The following is a 19,683-nucleotide window of genomic DNA, read 5'->3' as shown; positions in this document are numbered from 1 at the left end:
TTGTCTTCTTTTATCTATCCTAAAGATAATACACAACTGCTTGTTGATTGTTTTTAAAGAGTAATATTTATTTCATAGGTCTATTATCACTCCATCTCTCACATGTTACTTGGTCTAGCACGACAATCAGTTTGTGCAATTGACTCTAAGATAAAAGAGGTTGGTGATTTAAAAAAAAAAGAAGCGAAAACATACACAATGATATGACAGAAGAACCAATTTTTTATACAAGTTTCCTGATAAGCTACTGACCTCCTTTAGTCTTTAAATATAAACTTTGAGGTAGGTCTGAATTAATAGTCCACTACCAGTAGTATAATTTCTTAATTCTATCAAATTGTATGAATACGTACTGTGCAGTTACTCAAACACACAACGAGCTGGCCATGCACATTGATTACCTTATAATGCACAGAGAATAATTGATAATGCAGTAGAGAAAAAAAATCTCACCTCAGTTTTACAAATCTCAGGTTGAAATTATAACACATAGGATACAAGCATTACACGGGAAGGCAAAATACCATACTTTCACAGCAGTATCTCTAAAATGCATATCATCCATTCATCTCTTGATGGATGCTTGAAGGCAAGCTTAACCAAACTGTGTACACGATGCTCAAAAATGTTTACACAAATTCAACTTGGTATGTAATGAAAAACTACATAAACGAACCATACTAAAATGGTGTTTGTCTTTGACAAAAGATGCCAGAGGATCAGACAAAACAAAGATGAATTTTGAGGTACGTTTTCCCTTCTATCTGCCACATCTACAGGCAGATAAGGCTTAAATTTGATGCTTGCTATTGGACACAACCTGCCATATTCAGGCAGAGTTTACACGGAAACATAAAGTTCAGTTTAGAAAGTCCATTAACTTTCACAGTAAATGTGTGAAAATAAAATAAAACTTGTCAAAGATAATGATAAAATTTGCTAAAATATTTTATTTCTTTAAAATATATGTGTCTGTCTTCCAACAGTTCTCTTGTTTACATCATCTTCAGTAAGTTGTTCTCTATGCATTCACTTTTGTCAGTTCATACAATGCCAAAAGCACACACACTGCACTTTTTGTGTAAAAAAATCAATGTGGGTGAAATGTCCAATTATTTACCTCTAATACATAAAGACATGCAAATAATGTGCCATAAGTATTCTAGAGAAAAGGGTTATCATCTTACACATATTGCAATCACAAATATCTGAAGCTACGTACAACTGTTGGGTCTCTCGTCAAACAAACAGTGGTTTAATTTTGGTAGCTTTTTCCTCGGTGTAAAAGCTGTGATGACCAGGCTTGAATCCGACTCCTCGCTAAAAGACAGCAGTATACTCTTCAATCTCTACCTGATCTGTAACACGAAGCTATCAAAAGTCCATTAGTTCTGACCCACACTAAGGATGATTTCACAGCAAGGGAACTGTTCTGGCAGAGGGGCTAGAAGAACCGTGCCACACGAAAGCACCCATACAGACTCTTCCCAGAATCATCTCATTCTCACATACTGCGCATATCTGTAACCATCACTGTCACTACCCCATAGCAACATCTAACACTTCAGCACTGCATCTTTAGTGTGCATCTCAAATGAAAATACATAGTATTTAATTCAGTGAATTCCCAGTCAAATCTTCCAAGTCTATTTCGTAAAGGTCTGGAAATCTACAATAATAGTCTATTTCCCTATAGCAGAGACATCTCACTAAATACATCACTCCAAGTTACAAATATGACAGTCAATGTTTGTTTTTTTGAAATCAGTAGAGCTCTTCTTGAGTTACATTCTCATCTGTCAATTTTGGCTTGGCTCACAGAGTATAATTCAAAGATGATCAAAACAGGAGCTGATAAAGATGGTAACACTAACTCCTTGGTCTTTCTACAGATATTGTCTGATTTATCTGATGCTACGTCTTTTGAAGCATACGGCTAGGTGACCTTTACAATCGGTATGTACTGTAGAATGCTACATCAGATGAATCCTCAACACATCCTTCATAAACAAATATTTACAAACATATCTTTCCAAGACAATTAAAAATAAAGTAATAAAAAACATAGGGCAATGGTTAAAACTTCACCAGATTTCAGGATTTGCATTATTGGCCTTCCTAGCAAGACAGCCACAATCATAACACTTTTACAGTGAAATCCTGGGTTAAATACATTTCACACAATGTACACAATGATGTGGACAATTAATCTGTTTGGTTTTGGCCCAAACATGGTACAGGGGTTGTTAGAGACATCCAATGCCTGTCTGGCATAGATAGTCATGGAGTCTACACAAGAAAAATATTCCACCTACGACTCAGTCCCAGCCATACAGAATCCTGCAGGACAAGTTTTTGTTGTCGCATTTTATGATGCTGCTGCCGCCTTGAGGTCTGCCGAGCTGAAGCCAGATAGAAGCTTTTTAATTTCACCAATGGCTCGTCCGGGATTGAGGCCCTGGAAGCAACAAGAATTCAAAGTACCGGTGAGTGACATTATTAAAGTCAAAGAGATAAAACATATCGCCAAAGGTAAACAACAACACAACAAAGTTGTGACTATAACCTGGAAAGCAAAACAAATCCACACTCACTACACCTTTCAAAGTAATGATACTAGGCCAATATTGTTCATCTCATTTACAGTTAGCAAGTTGTTATAAGGATTTCACTGTGATTCCATTAGTATGCTTCTCGTTTTTTATAAATCAAATATGGGCCCCACAGACTTTTACAATGCACCCCCGTTATAACGAACACAGTTATAACGAAATTCCGGTTACAACGAAGTAAAAATTTAGGCTTCAACGTTATCAGCTCTACGTTATTTATTGTTTATTTGTTCAGTTATAATAATATTTCAATGCAACGAAAGAAAATTGCTGGTCCCAAGCACTTCGTTATAACGGGAATCCACTGTACTTGTAAAATGCATATTTACAAAATCACACTGCCCATTTTAAAGGGTAGTTGAACAAAGACATATATTTGGAGTTCATGAATTAATAAACATCAGCAGAACACATGAGTGAAGTCTGAGTAAAGTCAGACAGTCCATTCATAAGCTATGAATTTGTAAAATTGTGATTAAACACATGTGCCACCATTACTGGATATGAAGGTTACAACAATTTGTAACATTACTAAAGTGGACATATGATACAAAAATACAAGGCAAATTCCACAAAAACTAGTTTATTCTGGCATCATGAAAGCACTAGACTTACATCATTCACAAGGCAGAGGTAAGAGTATCACCCTGAACATAACTCGGTTGAGGGACCGTGTACTTCTCACATGAAAATCAAATGGAGTAGATTTCTCCACTTTCCACACTTACCTTAGGACATGTCTTGGTACAGTTCATAATGGTGTGGCAGCGGTAGACAGAGAACTTATCCTGAAGCTTGGCCAACCTCTCCACCTGTAGTTCGTCTCTGCTGTCAATCATCCATCGGTAAGCCTGGAGACATGATATCAGGTTTGCATCAGTCAGGAGGAAAGTCTAGTTCTAGGAGATATTATACAAATGATGCACAGGACAGAGTGAGTGGGTGAGAACTGGATGCACGAGTTTAACTTTGGAACTATTAAAACTCACAAGCGCAGCGAGTAGGTTTTAAACTGTTTCCAAAGTTAAACGAGTACATTCAATTCTCACTGATCCATGAGACCTGTGGATCATTTGTTTTATAAAATAAGCTTGTAAATTTATGAAATTCCACCTTTTCCCCCATCATGCGTAGCTACGGCTACATTACTAAAGGTGGCTTGAGCCATGCATTTGGATCTTACCAGATGCATGGCTCAGCGTGGATCAGTAAAAATCTATGTACGATAACTGACCAATCAGATTGCAGAGATCTTAAAGCACATTTTAAGAGTATCTTTGACTCATGACTGTTTTACCATACATGTCACTGATTAGTCATGTCCTTTTTCAGTAAACCTCTTCAATCGTATATATCTTTCTCTTAGAAATACAAACTACCTATGCACAGGAATAGACACAAAATGACAAACTAGTCGCATCCAATATATCAATTCAATCACAGGTCTATCTCATTAACACTAAAAGGTAACAAACAACAGGTAATTGAATCACAATTTCAGGGTCAGGGGTCAAAGGTCAAGGATGCATGCCCCTGGCCATATCAATCATTCACAGACTGGCTCCCTACCTGCATGAGAACTGCTGGCCCAAGGTACTTGTCTCCGTTCCACCAGTAGCTGGGACATGAGGTACTACAGCAGGCACACAGAATGCACTCATATAGACCATCCTGCATGGACAGATTCAATACAAAATCAAATCAAATCACTTTTTGCTTCAACTGAATTTTCACATTCAAGTGACCACAAGGCACATTCAACAGTCTAAGATGACACACACCATATCAAATCGTAGCATCTCTTTATAAAACCAGCTGTGAATTTCAATGTGTATGAGCACATTACTCTTGATGAAAATTTCCCCAATATGGTACATGGTACTGTAAAAAAAGGAATGTTCGCATGCATTTTAATTTTGCGAATTTCGCGAGCGCCAAGATTCGCGAAATTAAAATGCACGCGAAAGTTCTTGTCTACACTATATGCATTGAATGCCAGAGGCAATCTGCGAAAATTTCATGCCACAAAAGAGGCCGTGGGCTCCAATTCGCGAAAATTTCATGCCGCGAATATATCATGTTTTACAATAACAAACAACCTATCACCTTCGACACACAATGCAGCACACAATATCTAGCAGAGCTTTATTGGATGAAATCTGGTCTTTTCCTCTTTAGCACCCTTTCTATTCAGAATAGTATTGAAGAAATGCAGGGCAGGCTCAGTCAGCTTGTGATCAAAACAAAATCATTGAACCTTTCTTCTTGAATGTGAGATTGCGTAGAAAAAGTAACTGCAAGTTAAGGAATATTTTCAACGTGAACTTGATGTGTACAGGGAAGGTGTAAGAACACCACAAATACCAATTACAAAATGAGAGTAACTGATTTTGCACATTCAAATGAAGATTATGATACCCACTGGTTTCAAGAGGACATCCCTGTGAGGTCCTTGTAGAGAGAATGAGGTTAGGTTGGACAGACAGAGCCTGCTTCATCACCAAAAAATTATTAAATTCATGGAAGTTTAAACTCCTTTTATAATGTAACATACACTCTACTCTTCTTCTTTTTTCGTACCACAAAGGAATAATGTCGGGCGATGATTCATTGTGAGATGTATAGCAGCACAGGGGATACAAAATACCAAAAGGTGACTAGGTAAAAGAGGGAAGATGAGAAAGAAAGCAAGATGATGACTTACCAGCTTTGCTCTGTCCTCCACAGACTGCAGGAACTGCTGCTCACCATACTTAATGTCCTCCTTCCTCTGCAGGTAGGGCTCAATGGACTTATATTGGGCATAGAAATTGTTCATGTCCTGGGGGATGGAGGCAAATGGACACAGAATTGAACGTTAACAGCCGAATATAATATATAATATATAATATCAGTATTAGATTAAATCTGTGGTTTACTTGAAACTAGGATGGCATAGTGGTGTCCCTATGGCTCTGGTAGCAAATTCATAACAGTGTATTAAACTAAGTTGATGGAAAGCATGACAGTGATGACAAGGCACTATAGATCAGAAAGCATCTAGTCATTAAAGTTGGGTTGCTTGATTCTTACTCACCGGTACAAGATCCTTGATGACATACATGTGTGGAAGTGGGTAGATTTTGCTGGCCTTACTGGAACCACGGTCAATTCGGCTGTGAACAGGAAACACGCAGAGGTAAAGGAATAGAGAGGCATATTTTGCAAAAAAACAGTGCTTTGTAAATTTCTGTGACCTGTCTGAAACTTAAAGAATTTCCAGAATTCTTGGATAATTTTTCAGGAACAATTTTATTTCTTTTGGACATATCATAGCATTGATGCCCACAAAGGAAAAAGAATTGATTCTCTGGCAATTTTCATCAAAGAAAGGAAAATTTGGGGAAATTAAGAAGGAAAATATGCAGGATCAACAACATGTCGATGCATGCAGTTGCAACATGCAACCATGGACTTTCAATTTTCCATTCAACTGAGAATTCTGCTGACATTTATATACCTTCTGTCTCTATTCAAAACTAATACCTTCCGTGTCTTCTATAACTCTACCTAACACTGACTCAATCATGAATCAATTACTGATATGGAATCATTGAACTAGCAGCTAGAAAGAGCACTTATCTTGATTATCAATTAGTAAAATACTTAATGCAAACACACAAGAAAGACAATTATTTAATTTTGGTGCCACTTTGGTGTCTGTGTGGCAGTAGTTACATATTTGTAATAGAGCTCCTGTCCTGTGAGATATACACAGTAGAATATGAAAAGAATAATTAAAATAATCCCATCTGTCACTGTCCTGTCTACAACAATTGTAATGAGCAAGCTACACACCTGATACATGCAAGGGTGTTGGTGCCGTTGATGTTCATTGCACAGGAACCACAGATGCCCTCGCGACATGACCTTCTAAAGGTCAGGGTGGGGTCAATCTCATTCTTGATCTTGATGAGAGCATCAAGGACCATGGGCCCGCAACTAAAGCATGAATCGAGGAAAGAAAATGTAACAGAACAAATAACTCTTTAATCTATATGTATACCGGGGTACCCCAAATCCCATACAAGAAATGTGCACATAATACATAGGAGACACAGCACCATATATATTTCATTCTGCTGTAGATGCATCAATGAAGACATGTGGAGTTTGGCTCCTCATAAATTCTGGGCTTGGTTGCAGTCTTACTTAATATTTGACTAGCACTGCAGATGCATTTAAATACAATGTACATACTGTATAAGGTAGATAACATGAAGGTCTCGTCCTGTCTGCCCAGAATTGTAAGAATTTCACATGTCTTTTTGGTCTCGTTGTACAAAGTTTTGAAAGCTATATTTTCAAAGACCCACTCATAGCCTTAAGTTTATAATTTGATTTTTAAGAAGTATTTTATAACATCACGTCAGCAATTAGATGAAGTTGCACTTTGACCTGTTAAAATTACAACTAGGAGATAAGGAAAAATTTGTGGGCAGCTTTTAACGTCGACTCTGCCAGGTTATAAAACAAGTCCCCTCTTTATGATAAATGAGCGCAGTGTTGCACTGTTGACATAAATGAAATTTATACAAACAAAGCTATACAATATGAAAATTTACAAAGATATTCAACAAGATTAGAGGATTTACTCTAATTTATGGCTCTACATAAAACCGCTCCTCAGGAGAAGTCCTCACATCTTGTCAAGTTAAACATAAATCACAGTTGCTGCATAAATGCTTCTTTAAATGCAAAACAATGTTCAAGGTTCACCCAACAGGTACACAAGGCCATATATGCAGACAAGAAGTAAGACGTTTGTTATGGCACTCCAAATTCCACTAACTTAAAAAGATCTCTTATCACATAGTCTTCTGCACACTAAATATCATGGCTAATGATATTCACATACACAGATCTAAACATCTTTCCTATCTTCTAAAAGAAATTTCCACTGCAATTGCCTACAGAGACAGTTGTTAGCTTCCCTTCTTTTTTTTTTTTTTTCATCTGCAACTCTTGACTGACGTGATTGTATTTTCCTCCTGATTTTTCATATCTGGGAATCAGAAAATACTTGTACAATGCATGCTTCATTCTTCATAAATATAGAGATACAGGTACAGATAATAACATGTACAGTACTTACGTGTTGAGGTCAACCTCATATGTTTGCATGTGTGGCTTGTCTCCATCCTTATCTGGGTCCTGCACAGACAGAAACATAAAGCACAGAACTTTCAGCATGATAAAATCTCTGACAGATTATTTGTGCATGTGTGTACACTAGTGATATAAATCTAATTTGTCTACAGTGGACTCCCGTTATAACGAAGTCCTCAGGACAGGCAGTTTTCTTTCGTTTTATCAAAATTTTGTCATAACCGAACCAATAAACAATAAACCAAAAAACAAATAAACAAAAAGAAAAAAAAAGGGAAGTGGATAATGTTGCTGTCTGAATTTCTACTCCGTTGTAACCAGAATTTCGTTACAACCATGTTTGCTATAATGGGAGTGCACTGTATACATGATAAAGAATTCTACAAACATCTGTGTTCTAAGTTTTTATTTCGTAGGAGATTTACAAAATTTCAGAGAAATGGAGACTTGTGTTCATAAAGGGATTTATATGAATATTAATGGCATACTCTAGAAGGATTATAAGCTGCATATTGATCTCTTTCTGATTATACACAAGATGTACAAAGTGTATGTTACAAAACTTGACCTGCCAGTTGAAGGGTACCAAAATACCTGATCACTGTGCATTTTGCACTACAAAGACTAATGTTATGGTCATGGTGGGCATGTAAGCATGCTGCCCAAACAGTTTTCATTTTCATTTTTTTTCTTTGAATAAAACTATTCAAACTCTTCTTATCAGGTAAACTATACACATGTAGGTAGATGGATATGGTTGTTAGAAGCACAACCTTTCTGAATCACTGATTACAACAATGCTCTGCAAATGTGAGTATGCACACATCCCCTACCACATAATTTTGCTAAGGATGAAGTTCAAGCCTTCTTCTATTATACACATAGTATGACTGCTTGTTATGTACAAAAATCACTCACCCATCTGTAGATAGAGAATTTCTTTAGCTTTTGAGCCTGTTGATCTTGAGGGGCGGCTGCAGTCTGTGCAAGTCGCACTACCTGAAATGAAAGAAGAGTGTAGGGACACATCATTTCACATTGAATCAGGCAATGCCACTGGACTGCTATTGGTCTACTTCCCTCATTTGGAGAAAAGCTCCACACTTTTATTAAACTTGTGGCCTTTGAGATTACTTTCATTACAGCAATATCCAATATACGTAACAGCTCTTCAACCTATGAATCTGTTATCCAATCACATGCGAGGTAGATTTCTACGAGTCTTATTAAAACAAGTACCTCGCATGTGATTGGCTAATGGATTCAAAATGGGGACTTACTGCTAGCGAACAGCAATGTTGTGATATGGATGTAAATTTTGGCGATCTAACCTGTAGCTAATTCGATTGCAAAATGTGAGAAAGTTACCCCAAATATTGCTGCATAATGTGTCATGTCATGTCAAACTTGTTTGAATGTACAAATGCTCTATGAAATTGGGTTTATTGTAACATTTGGTCTGTGCGTGACCACTGGCAGAGCATCACTACAGAGCCAGTAGCATAACCTCCGGTCTGTGTGTGTATAGGATCATAGGAGGGGATCCGTGTGAGGTACCAGGTAAAAATGACAGAGGTAAAAATGTCAGTGGTAAAAATGTCAGAAGTAAAAATGTTGGAGGCAAAAATATCGGAGGTAAAAATGTCAGAGGTACAAAATTGCTTCTGACATTTTCACCTCTGACATTTCTACTTCTGACATTTTAATCTCTGACATTTTCATCTCTGTAGTCTGACATTTGTACCTCTGACATTTTTAGTACCCTTGCCTTACCTCCGACATTTTCACTTCTAACATTTTTACCTAACAATAAAATTTTTATTTCTGACATTTTTACCTTTGACATTTTTACCTAGTTGACAATTATACGCCAAACCATCCGTGAAGCCAAATGCAGTCTCTGCGGAACATACATCCCCGACGACCAAATACAGACCAATCTTTCGGTCAACTCAGCACCTCACTTCCTCTGCTACACACATCACATGCCCACTTTCATCTGCAAGACTAGCCAGGACTTGAACGAAAGATCAGTCTGTAAATTTATCTGGTCGTCAACGGGGATGTAACATGTTCTGCGGAGACTGCGTCTGATGGCTTCACAGACCCAGGTAGATCCCCTCCAGAGCAGAGCAGAGTCATAACATCAAAAAAATAAGGGCATAATCGTGATATAGTCCCCACCTCTCCGTTGGGGACTATTAGAATCCCACCTAGTACCTACCTAGTTGAGAGTGTAGCACGTATTGCGTAGTGTGTACAGCTGTACCAGTCTTGCGGATTTTGACGCAACTGACGTCATGATTGGTCAATAGCCGTGAGACAACACACACTAAAGTGATACACACACTCTTCATACAGTACTGCGTATCTCCGTGTATCTCCCTCTATTATATGGTCGTGATATAGTCCCCATTCTATGGGAAACTGCGTGCGAATTACACGTGATGGGGACAATTTCACGACCATAGAGTAGCCACTCCCCCTCTGTTATGCTCGTGATATAGTCCCCACACAACGACGAACTGTGCGTGTTTTGAATGGAGGTGGGGACTATTCCAACAGTATATATACTCGTGATATGGTCCCCCCTCCACGGCGAACCGGCTGCGTTATGTATGTCAGTGGGGACAATTTCCACAATGCCTTTAAATGCGGATCGCTACTCAAATCTCTCTCCTTCCTTTTGCCGCCAAAACATGCCAATACCGACATGAGCAACAATAATGTTTTAGTTCATGCATAAATCTCGCGTGGATTAGTGACGACAACGTACAATTCCAAAATCTCTAGAAAGATTTTGAGAGAACGGGATCGGAAACCTGTGCCCGTTTCTAGACACTTTACGTTTTAAACTTGATTTGAAAGATCAAACGCAAATTCCCCAAATTGCAAGTACCATTGCGATTTATATTCATTGTGCGTTGCGGCGAAGATATGCGTGTGAATTCGTATGAATCTGTCGAGATAATTTTTCAGTGACGACTGAGTTGAAATAATATGTGTGATTTTCCTTCCTTAAGTCGCCATATTTGTTTTGCTTATAAATTTCTATTGCCATACTCGGAAAATGAATTGTTCTCGCGCTCCGATTCGCAACATTTAACCGCGCTGTACGGTGCAGGCCCGTCTGAAATTTAAAAAAAAAAGTCAAGTTTGTTAACCTGAAAACGACAATTTTCGGATTACTAGTTCGTAAAAAAACAAACATCTTTCCATTGTCGGACTAATAACTTTGGACTGAGATTTAAACCTTCGGCATAGCGAACTGTAACAATAACTTGCTACCTTTTCTTCATTGACATTTCATGAAACAGCATGTGTTTCGGTAGTTTGAAATGTGTAAATGTTGCGATCTCTTTCCCGTGCTAGTGCAGATTAACTTCGGTCACGGCGAAAGTTCCTGTAGCCATTACGAAAAAAAAAAATAATGCAAGTCTTTTCAACAATGTATAACGCACTTCCGTATAGACTTTTATTAGTTTTGTACAAAGACTGCAAGTCCGAGATTCTGCAACACTTTTGCGTTTTAAATACAGCGTTGCGTGTGGTTTGATGGACTTGCATAATATGGACAGTTGCGTTTGAATGCAACTGAGTTTAACTGAGTTTCCTACAATTTTATAGTTTCGTATATGATTTCAAACGCAAGCCTGGCGTTGCGTGTGATTTGATGGACTTGCATTTGATTTTCAGAATGGATCTTGATTTTTAATTTTGCGTACGAAATAAAAAAAAAACAATTGATACAAGTTTTTTTTCAACAATAACGCAGTTGCTTCCGTTGATGTTTAGAGATGCGTTTAAACGCAGTTTCTTATAGTTTGTACAAAATCGCAAGTCTTCTCTGGCGGCTGTGCTCTTCCGTTGAAATACTAGTACAGCGTTTCGTGTGATTTGATGGACCTGCATTTATTTTGATTTAAAAAAAACCAATGCAAGTCTTTTCAACAATAACGCACTTCCGTATATATATGTTTAGAGATGGTTTTAAACGCAGTTTCTTACGTAGTAGTAATTAGTAAATAAAAAAAATGCAAGTCTTTTCACCAATAACGGACTTCCGTATATGTTCAGGGATGGTTTTAAACGCAGTTTCTATAGTTTCGTATGAAAACGTACATCTCTGCAACGCTCTTGCGTTTGAATACAGCGATTTTTTTTTCATTTTTTATTTCTAGAGTTGTCTTTAAAGGCAAATGAGTTGTGATTTCATACACCTGCATTTGATTTGGGATTTGTATTTAATTACATAGTTGCATTTTAATTAATTTTCTAGTGAAATCATGAAAACGCAAAAAAAAAAATTCGCATGACAAATATATAATCATGTGAAATAATACGTGAAGTATGCAAGTGGGGGAAACCGTTATCAATAAGCAAATCGTTTGCTTTGGACAAAGGCCTCTCAACATTATGCCTTAATTGTTACATTTTTTTTTCTTTTTAACTAGAGGTACGGTACTTTTGTTCTGCTGAAAATATATCATAGGCTACTTGTTTTCATCACATTGTTCAGTGTAGTAAATGGATTCTGGCGGTAATTGAGTCAGGGTTTTTTTTTCTCCCTCTCTCTCTCTCTCTCTTTTCTTTCTCTCTCTCTCTCTCTCTCTCTCTCATTCTTCCACTCAAAGAGGAATCCGGTACAATGATCTAAACGTGTAAAGAAGAAAAAAAATGAAGTCACAATATTATGTAAACAAAAATCGGTAGAACATAGAAAAGGAAAATGACAAGCAAAATGATTGACGAGAGGCAATTCGAACTTCCAGAAAGTCACACTAAAACAACAACAACAAAGCAATCATTTGTCCGATAAATCCAAGCAAGATAAACCTTGTGAAATTCGTGATTATGACCTCGTGTACAGTGCGAGGCTCGGCCGCGGCCGAGCCCGCATTCATTTCAATGTAAACGCGCAATTTTAAGGCCAAATGATTGAAAGTCACACAAAAACAACAACAACAACAACAACAACAAAGCAATCATTTGTCCGATAAATCCAAGCAAGATAAACCTTGTGGAAATTGTCCCCACTGCCATATATAATGCAACGGGTTCCCTGTGGAGGGGGGACTATATCACGAGTGTAATACTGTTCGAATAATCCCCATCTCCATTCGAAACACGCACAGTTTATCGTTGTGTGGGGACTATATCACGAGCATAACAGAGGGAGGAGCTACTTTATGGTCGTGAAATCGTCCCCATCACCGTGTAATTCGCACACAGTTTCCCATAGAGTGGGGACTATATCACGACCATAATAGACGGAGATACACGGAGATCAGAGAGTGTGAAGACCAATGGTGAAGACAGAACTCCCGTGCGCGTTGAGGTGACCAATCAAGACGAGAGCGGAGTAAAACCGGAGCAGACAAGCGCAGCACAGGGAGATTTTATACATATACATCTACATGTATAGGGCCCATTCTCAGTAAAAGTGTGCAAATACGGAATTTTGGTGTCGCCGACATTCCATGACAGTTTGCGGTTCCCTGAAACCTATTAGATACTATTTAAATGTTTATAATATATCACGAGGACATTATTTGTTAAAAATAAACACGATCAAATGCGGTTGTCTGCCTTTTTGTATAAAATTTTGCTGTTAAACTTCGTTAAGACCCCTAAAACGCAGTGTCGCCGGCTATTTTAGAATTATGTTTTATTGCTCCTCTCCGTCCACAAACACACTTTCCAAATATCATTTGCATGGACGATGAGCATATCATATGTGCTAATCACAATACTCGAAAAGTTCCAAAATTTTTATTGACTTCTTTTTTATAGCCTTTTGAAACCTGTCGCCAAATTCACCGCCAGATACGTTACCAGTTTCTTTAGTGTTACAGCATTGCGAAAATAACAAGACTATGCAATGACCCTGTGTATATGAAACCCTGAGGATATATCTCATACATTGCAAGTACTTAGATTTTTTTGTGCGTAAGCTTTTTATTGAGAATACGGTACAATGTTTGAAATATCGGTTTTCTACATTTTTATTTATACAGATACGTTACATACATTTCACGCCACCCACTGCGAAAGATATTGCAATGTCAGACAAATTGTATATTACACAATACTCCTCGGAATGACGCATCGATTCAACATTGAAGTTCCGTACAAGTGAGAAATATTCAGTAGATATCGCTCTCATAATAACATGATCGACCATATACGTTACCACAGATACGTTACCCCAGATACGTGACCGAATTTTGCTCATTGGTCTTGTGCTTCCAGGGAATCAAATCTGGTCAAAATTCATCCCTACACATTACATGCTTCGTTTTTTTGGACCTCAGGATTATATTCTTACACCAAAAGGACAGGGAGGTGAAAAAGAGCAACACTTCCACATGATTTTTCTTTCTGCGTCAGTGTCTCACAACTTAATGGCAAGTTTTCCGACAGATACGTTACCACATAATCAAAATGCTGGAAAAAAATTGTAGATGTTTTGACAAACAAATCGTTGTGTGCTCACAAACTCAAAAGTTCTATTCTATAAAACCCAGCCACTTTCATATTCTATGCAACAACTTTTAACGTTTATTTTACAAGACGAAGCTATGATTCAGCATATCAGTTTTTTGCTTTTCAGATTTAGCAGATACGTTACGTATTATTCAGGGCACCCACGGTGACAAATAATGTTATGTAAAACAAAGTGTTCATAAGACAATTCTGCATAGAATGACGCTTCCATAAAAGATCAAAGTTATGTTCAAATGAAGAATATTGAGTAAAAATTGCTCTGTAACTTCACCGACAGATTCATTTACGGTACGCCAGATACGTTACCTAACTTTGAAAGAGTAAAAAATAGTTTATGAAAAGCTTCCGAGAAAAGTTTCAGTGTTCTGTTGCATATTTATTCTAGTGTTTTTCAACATATGAAGAACTACTCAAGATTCATTGATAAGTTGAACAATTATTTATTCATTTTCATTAAAAGGGGTAAGCCAAATACGTTACCATAGATCAAACAATTTTTTAGTATATCGAGTTCATAGAGACTGTACCTACTTCCTTCTAAGTGCCTGCAAATATATATTTTTTAAACCTTGTTTGCATTATCCATCAAAACTTAATGAATATTTATAGTCAGATGGATAAATACATTCAGACGTAAGATGAGAATATGCTGTGAATGAAGAACTCAGCTCTCACATTTAGGGCTCTTTTCTACTACAGGGCAAGTCCAAGATAAGGTCCCCTCAGAAGGCTAAATTTCATCTTTGCTCAATATTGACATGTTTGGTATCATTTTGAAGCTTATGAGTTGAAGTTTTGATTTCAGTGGAGGAAAAAATGATATTATGTAAATTTATGCAAATTTCAAGGGCTTCATTTGCATAAATGTGAAACACAGCGTTACGTATGGGACATTTATAAAAATTCATATTAATTCAAAGGAAAGCAAATTATATTTGATTAATATGTGGACATAAGAAGTTCATCACATAGTTTAACTTGGTATGAAAAGTTAGGGATTATGCAAATGATTATGCAAATTAGCTCGTGTCCTATCATGAGATGTCCCATACGTAACAAAATGAGGTCATTTTTTTAGGTTTTTTCTGAAATTGCTAAGGTTATTTTAATGCCCTTTTGGAAACTTCTAATTTATTGTTTAGAGAAATTAAATACCAGAGAAAAAAGAAAAAAAAGTAAAAGAATTTTTTTTTATTAGGCATTGAAATAATGTTACGTATGGGACAAATGCGTTACGTATGGGACATTCTCATACATATTGCATGTGAATGCATGTAGCTAGCTGGGAAGGTCTCTCAGTATACAAATGGTCAATCATCCTGAAGAAAGTATCCCAACATTGTAGCTACTTTTTGAGTTATAGACACTTGAAACAATACATGAACTTGACTGAACAATTTTCAGAAAGGGGGAGGGGAAAATGGCAAAATACACAATGAAAAATCATCATTAAAGGGATGGTATAGTTTTTTGTAGAAATGGGGATTCAGTCTTCAACATTTAAAGAGATGATTGGAAACCAATTATATGAATTACTTATTAGAGCATAAAATCCTAAGACTAGAGGAATTCAAAGTTTATGTGATGGAGATCCAATTTGAAATGGTTGTGATATATATAATAGAAAAAAAAGTAAAATGATTTTTTTTTTTAAATATTGCAAGTGATACACAAATTGTCCTTATTCAGTTTTCAGTAGTAGCCACAACAAAATTCATGGGTATACATACTGAGGTGTGACTCGAATCAATGACCCGACTGATAGACAGACATCATATGTCTACTCAATCACTGGGGTTCCATGCAGCAGGTATTGCTTATTTATTAAACTTGATATTTCTTGTGTCAAGTTGTTTTTTATTGAAACTAAATGGCAAACTGCCCTTCATCAATGGAAGTAAACACTTTAAACTATTCAATTTTTCAAGAGTAACTATCCTGATAAAAATAGGGCATACATACTCAGGTTGGTCATAAAAAATATGGAATATGATTGAATGTGATTATGATGGTAAATATCTGGGGAATAGTGTTCCCTTGTCAATCTGGATCAGTATTTGAGTAATTTCAACTGATTCCACCTCAATAATTATGCAAAAATTTGTTTATGGGTATCTTGCAAAATTATTTTGCAAAATACCCATAAACATGGTTCTCCACACACTAAACGAATGGGGGACAAAGGGCATGCATACCCAGGTTGGTCATAAAAATATAAAGATATGAATGAATATGATTATGATGATGAATATTTGGGGAATATTGTTTCCTTGACAATCTGGATCAGTACTTGAGTAGTTTCAACTGATTTTACTTCAATAAATATGCAAAATACCCATAAAGATGGTTCTTCACACACTAAATGAATGGGGGACAAACTGTCCCATACGTAACTGTCCCATACGTAACACGTCGAGTCTGTCGTTAATTAGAACCTGTAATTAGAGCTTTTTGCCTCATGACATGAAACTTACCTGTGATAATCTTGAGTGTTGTGACTTTCATCACAGTGAGTTACAAGTTGTAGAATGATATACTTTCAGAGAGTTTTGAGGTTGAAAAAAATGTTCAAAAAAACAAAATTTTTCTGGTCCCATACGTAACGGCACTTATTTTCTCTTCTAGAATATAATTGTGACGGTCATTTTTCTCCATTTTTTACATGATTATACTTCTTCTAGATATCAGTCACCATGATGAAGTTCAATATGATCAAAGGCCATTAACACTATTTTTCAGGTCATAAAAGTCTCTGAATGTCCCATACGTAACGTGCGCATTATCTTGGACTTGCCCTACATTTCATAGTTTAAATATTACGTACAATGTTTAAAATGCTTAATTTGGGCTTACATCATTCATTTTTACATCAATTCATAAGGTAAATAATTAAATAGGTGATATTTTTCTAGGTGATATTTGTTACTTAATACACAACTAAAATTATTAGTCATATTTTACCAGATACGTTACCAAAGGCAATTCGATGTTTTTCAATAGTTATTTCCCTGTGAAAGCAATTCATATTTGTTTCCTGTGCAAATTCCAGATCGGATCGTTCCCTTTGCATGATTTGTGGCATTCGAAACTTTATTTGTAAGCGAAGTTTGTTAAAAATACAAAGTGAATCTTAAGATTATATTTCATTTCAGCAAAAAACATATTTCAACCTACGACACAGAAATAATTTCGACCAATTAGCAAGGGATGACAACGTCTTTACCTCTTGAAAAAACCCAATATCTTTAGGGGGGACAGATGTCTTTTTCTGAACAGAAATTGGATCAAAACAATGAATTTAATTCAAAGTTAGGAGTCCATTACAACATGTAAATGTGCGGTAACGTATCTGATTGGCGATCAAAAATCATATATGATGCTCTATTTCAATTCATTTTTACTCAATGAATGGCCATCATTTAGAATGTTCCACTTTTTGTTTCGTATTTGACCGGTTTTGAAGTTACCAAAAACACATCTTTGAATGTATTACTTTGTGGTTGATTTTTCGGTTTTACTCACATGGAATTGAACGCTTAATCTGAGAATGGCCCATAGTTGTGTGCAAGGGGGATTCTATTACTAGTCCCCACTGGTGACGTTATACCCGAGGTGGGGACTATATCACGATTATGCCAAAATAAGACTCCTCTGGACGTCACTGGACACACAGTTCTTTCTGTTTAAGCCAGGAATAGCCAAGGGTATGACTCGAGGAGTAAAATGGAAGCAGATTTCAAGAAGACGATGAAGACTTTTGAGAAACAGCTTGACCGATCTGATACTGAATGTTGACAAGATTTTTTTTTTTCCAGTGCATGTGCCATTAATCAGCAGATATCCACTTAATTACCTCTAACGTTAGCTTCTAGACGCTATTGTAGATAAATTTTATCATGGTAAGAAGGCACTGATCGATGATCAGTCCTTCTTTACAGACACACAGTGCAGTGATGCTGGCCAAAAGGCCAGGTAGGCACCATTAATTAGTTGTAACCCCGGGCGCTCCTTCTTGTGGGAGCTTCGTGCTGGGGCTGGCTGGCTGTAGCTGGTCGCACTTATGAAGTTATATAACTAGATCTAGTAACTGTTACAGACTGACACAGTCTAAGTGAAAATTTACCACGAAGCTGAAACCAATCGCATCAGCTCAAACACAGGTTATGATACAGTTCCACGAATACAGTACTTACTTGACAAGATGTCGCTAAATTTTGCCTTTGAAGAAGGGCAAGCGAACTCCTCAACGCTGTCGCCATTTCGATTTCTTCGTCACAAAGTTACACAATTAGCACCTTACCGGAACACTGAGATCGAGCTTTTAGTCTGTGCGTTATGCGTGCGTGGACGTATGCGTAGCTAGCATTCTGTCGGCTAATTTCAGGATACGTAACAGTCTGTTAGGCGTAATAACCAGGAGTTCTCATGATATTTTCAGCTCATTTATGTTACTATCTGATGTGAGGGACTGAGGAAGAGTCTATGCTGGCACTTCGCCGAAGCTGTTGTCACATCTATTACTGAATCGAAGTTATGTAATCTCTTCAACTTTGTTCTGATTGTGATTGTGATTGTGATTTTGGGAGAAGCTGTGAAAAGCTGAGTTCAAGTGAACCACCAATTAGCCCTCCAAATCCGACCTTGCATTTCATTTATGCAACAAAGATTCAGCCAATGGCTGTTGTTCAACATGTTCGTGCACGGATAAAAACACATAGAACTAATACGATACAAAAAGTGGAAAAATAATGAATCAAACACTGCGATGGGCCTGACAAATCAACACCCAGTCAATGATAAGAACATCTTCAGTACCTGCTACATCAGCGACCAATCATGCCGACTCTGATGATCAGTGGGTCATGAGGAAAGCTTAAGACGTCAGGTATGGCTTATTTTTATACTTTACAGGCCATGCGGTATACTTTCATCGATCTCTCTGCATGTCTTCATGATTTTCGAATCCGTTTGTAAGTTTTCCAGATTTCGTTGATCAATTTCAGTGATCGGGTCTCGATAAGGTAAAGGTCTCTAACGTGTATAATGAGGGAAGAGTGTCAGCCGTTCCTGATCAAATGCAAAACAAAATATTCTTAGCCAGTGGTTTTGATAAAAGAATGCCTTCAAAAAGCTGACTTGCCCGAACGAAACAAAATAATGCAAACTGGATAATTAATATTGATCAATCTGATATCATCTCTTGCAGTGTTATTGAGCATGCCAGGCACTTGAAACAAGAGTCAACCGCCTTTGTATCAATGCTCAATTTCCCCTCTCTTTTCTTTCTATTCCCTTCTCTTATAATAGTCCGCTCTTCATCAAGCAGAGAAAGAAAAGCTTCTTGCTGGAGTTTTGGAAGATTCCTGCGAGGAATTAAAGTCAGAAATATGGGGGAGGGGGGGCAAACACATCTCAC

At 37.1% G+C, this 19,683-nt stretch overlaps 1 protein-coding gene across 1 annotated transcript; it reads right to left on the bottom strand.

The window, feature by feature from the left end:
* Positions 1 to 986: 986 nt before the first annotated feature.
* On the bottom strand, positions 987 to 18,580 carry LOC139710577 (succinate dehydrogenase [ubiquinone] iron-sulfur subunit, mitochondrial-like). Its single transcript, XM_071622501.1, has 9 exons — positions 18,461 to 18,580; positions 8,679 to 8,759; positions 7,747 to 7,805; positions 6,450 to 6,593; positions 5,689 to 5,767; positions 5,317 to 5,433; positions 4,182 to 4,283; positions 3,341 to 3,463; positions 987 to 2,458 (listed from the first exon to the last, which is right to left on the bottom strand). The coding sequence occupies exons 1-9, from the start codon at positions 18,524 to 18,526 to the stop codon at positions 2,369 to 2,371; spliced, it is 861 nt and encodes a 286-aa protein (XP_071478602.1). The 5' UTR covers positions 18,527 to 18,580; the 3' UTR covers positions 987 to 2,368.
* Positions 18,581 to 19,683: the final 1,103 nt, after the last annotated feature.

This window comes from Diadema antillarum, unplaced genomic scaffold, assembly GCF_040938485.1.
Source record: "Diadema antillarum isolate AM-2024a unplaced genomic scaffold, OU_Dant_1.0 seq00001543_RagTag, whole genome shotgun sequence".
Taxonomy (NCBI): domain Eukaryota; kingdom Metazoa; phylum Echinodermata; class Echinoidea; order Diadematoida; family Diadematidae; genus Diadema; species Diadema antillarum.
Note: the sequence above shows the minus strand (reverse complement) of the source record. Positions and strands in the feature narration are given on the sequence as shown.

Bases quoted from the DNA above. Each gene is read 5' to 3' on its own strand.
- LOC139710577 (XM_071622501.1), bottom strand. From the start codon at position 18,526: ATGGCGACAGCGTTGAGGAGTTCGCTTGCCCTTCTTCAAAGGCAAAAT. The intron at 4,284-5,316 runs GTAAGTCATCAT...CTGTCCATGCAG, and splicing joins TGGAGGACAGAGCAAAGCTG to GATGGTCTATATGAGTGCAT. The intron at 3,464-4,181 runs GTAGGGAGCCAG...TCATGTCTCCAG, and splicing joins GGCCAGCAGTTCTCATGCAG to GCTTACCGATGGATGATTGA.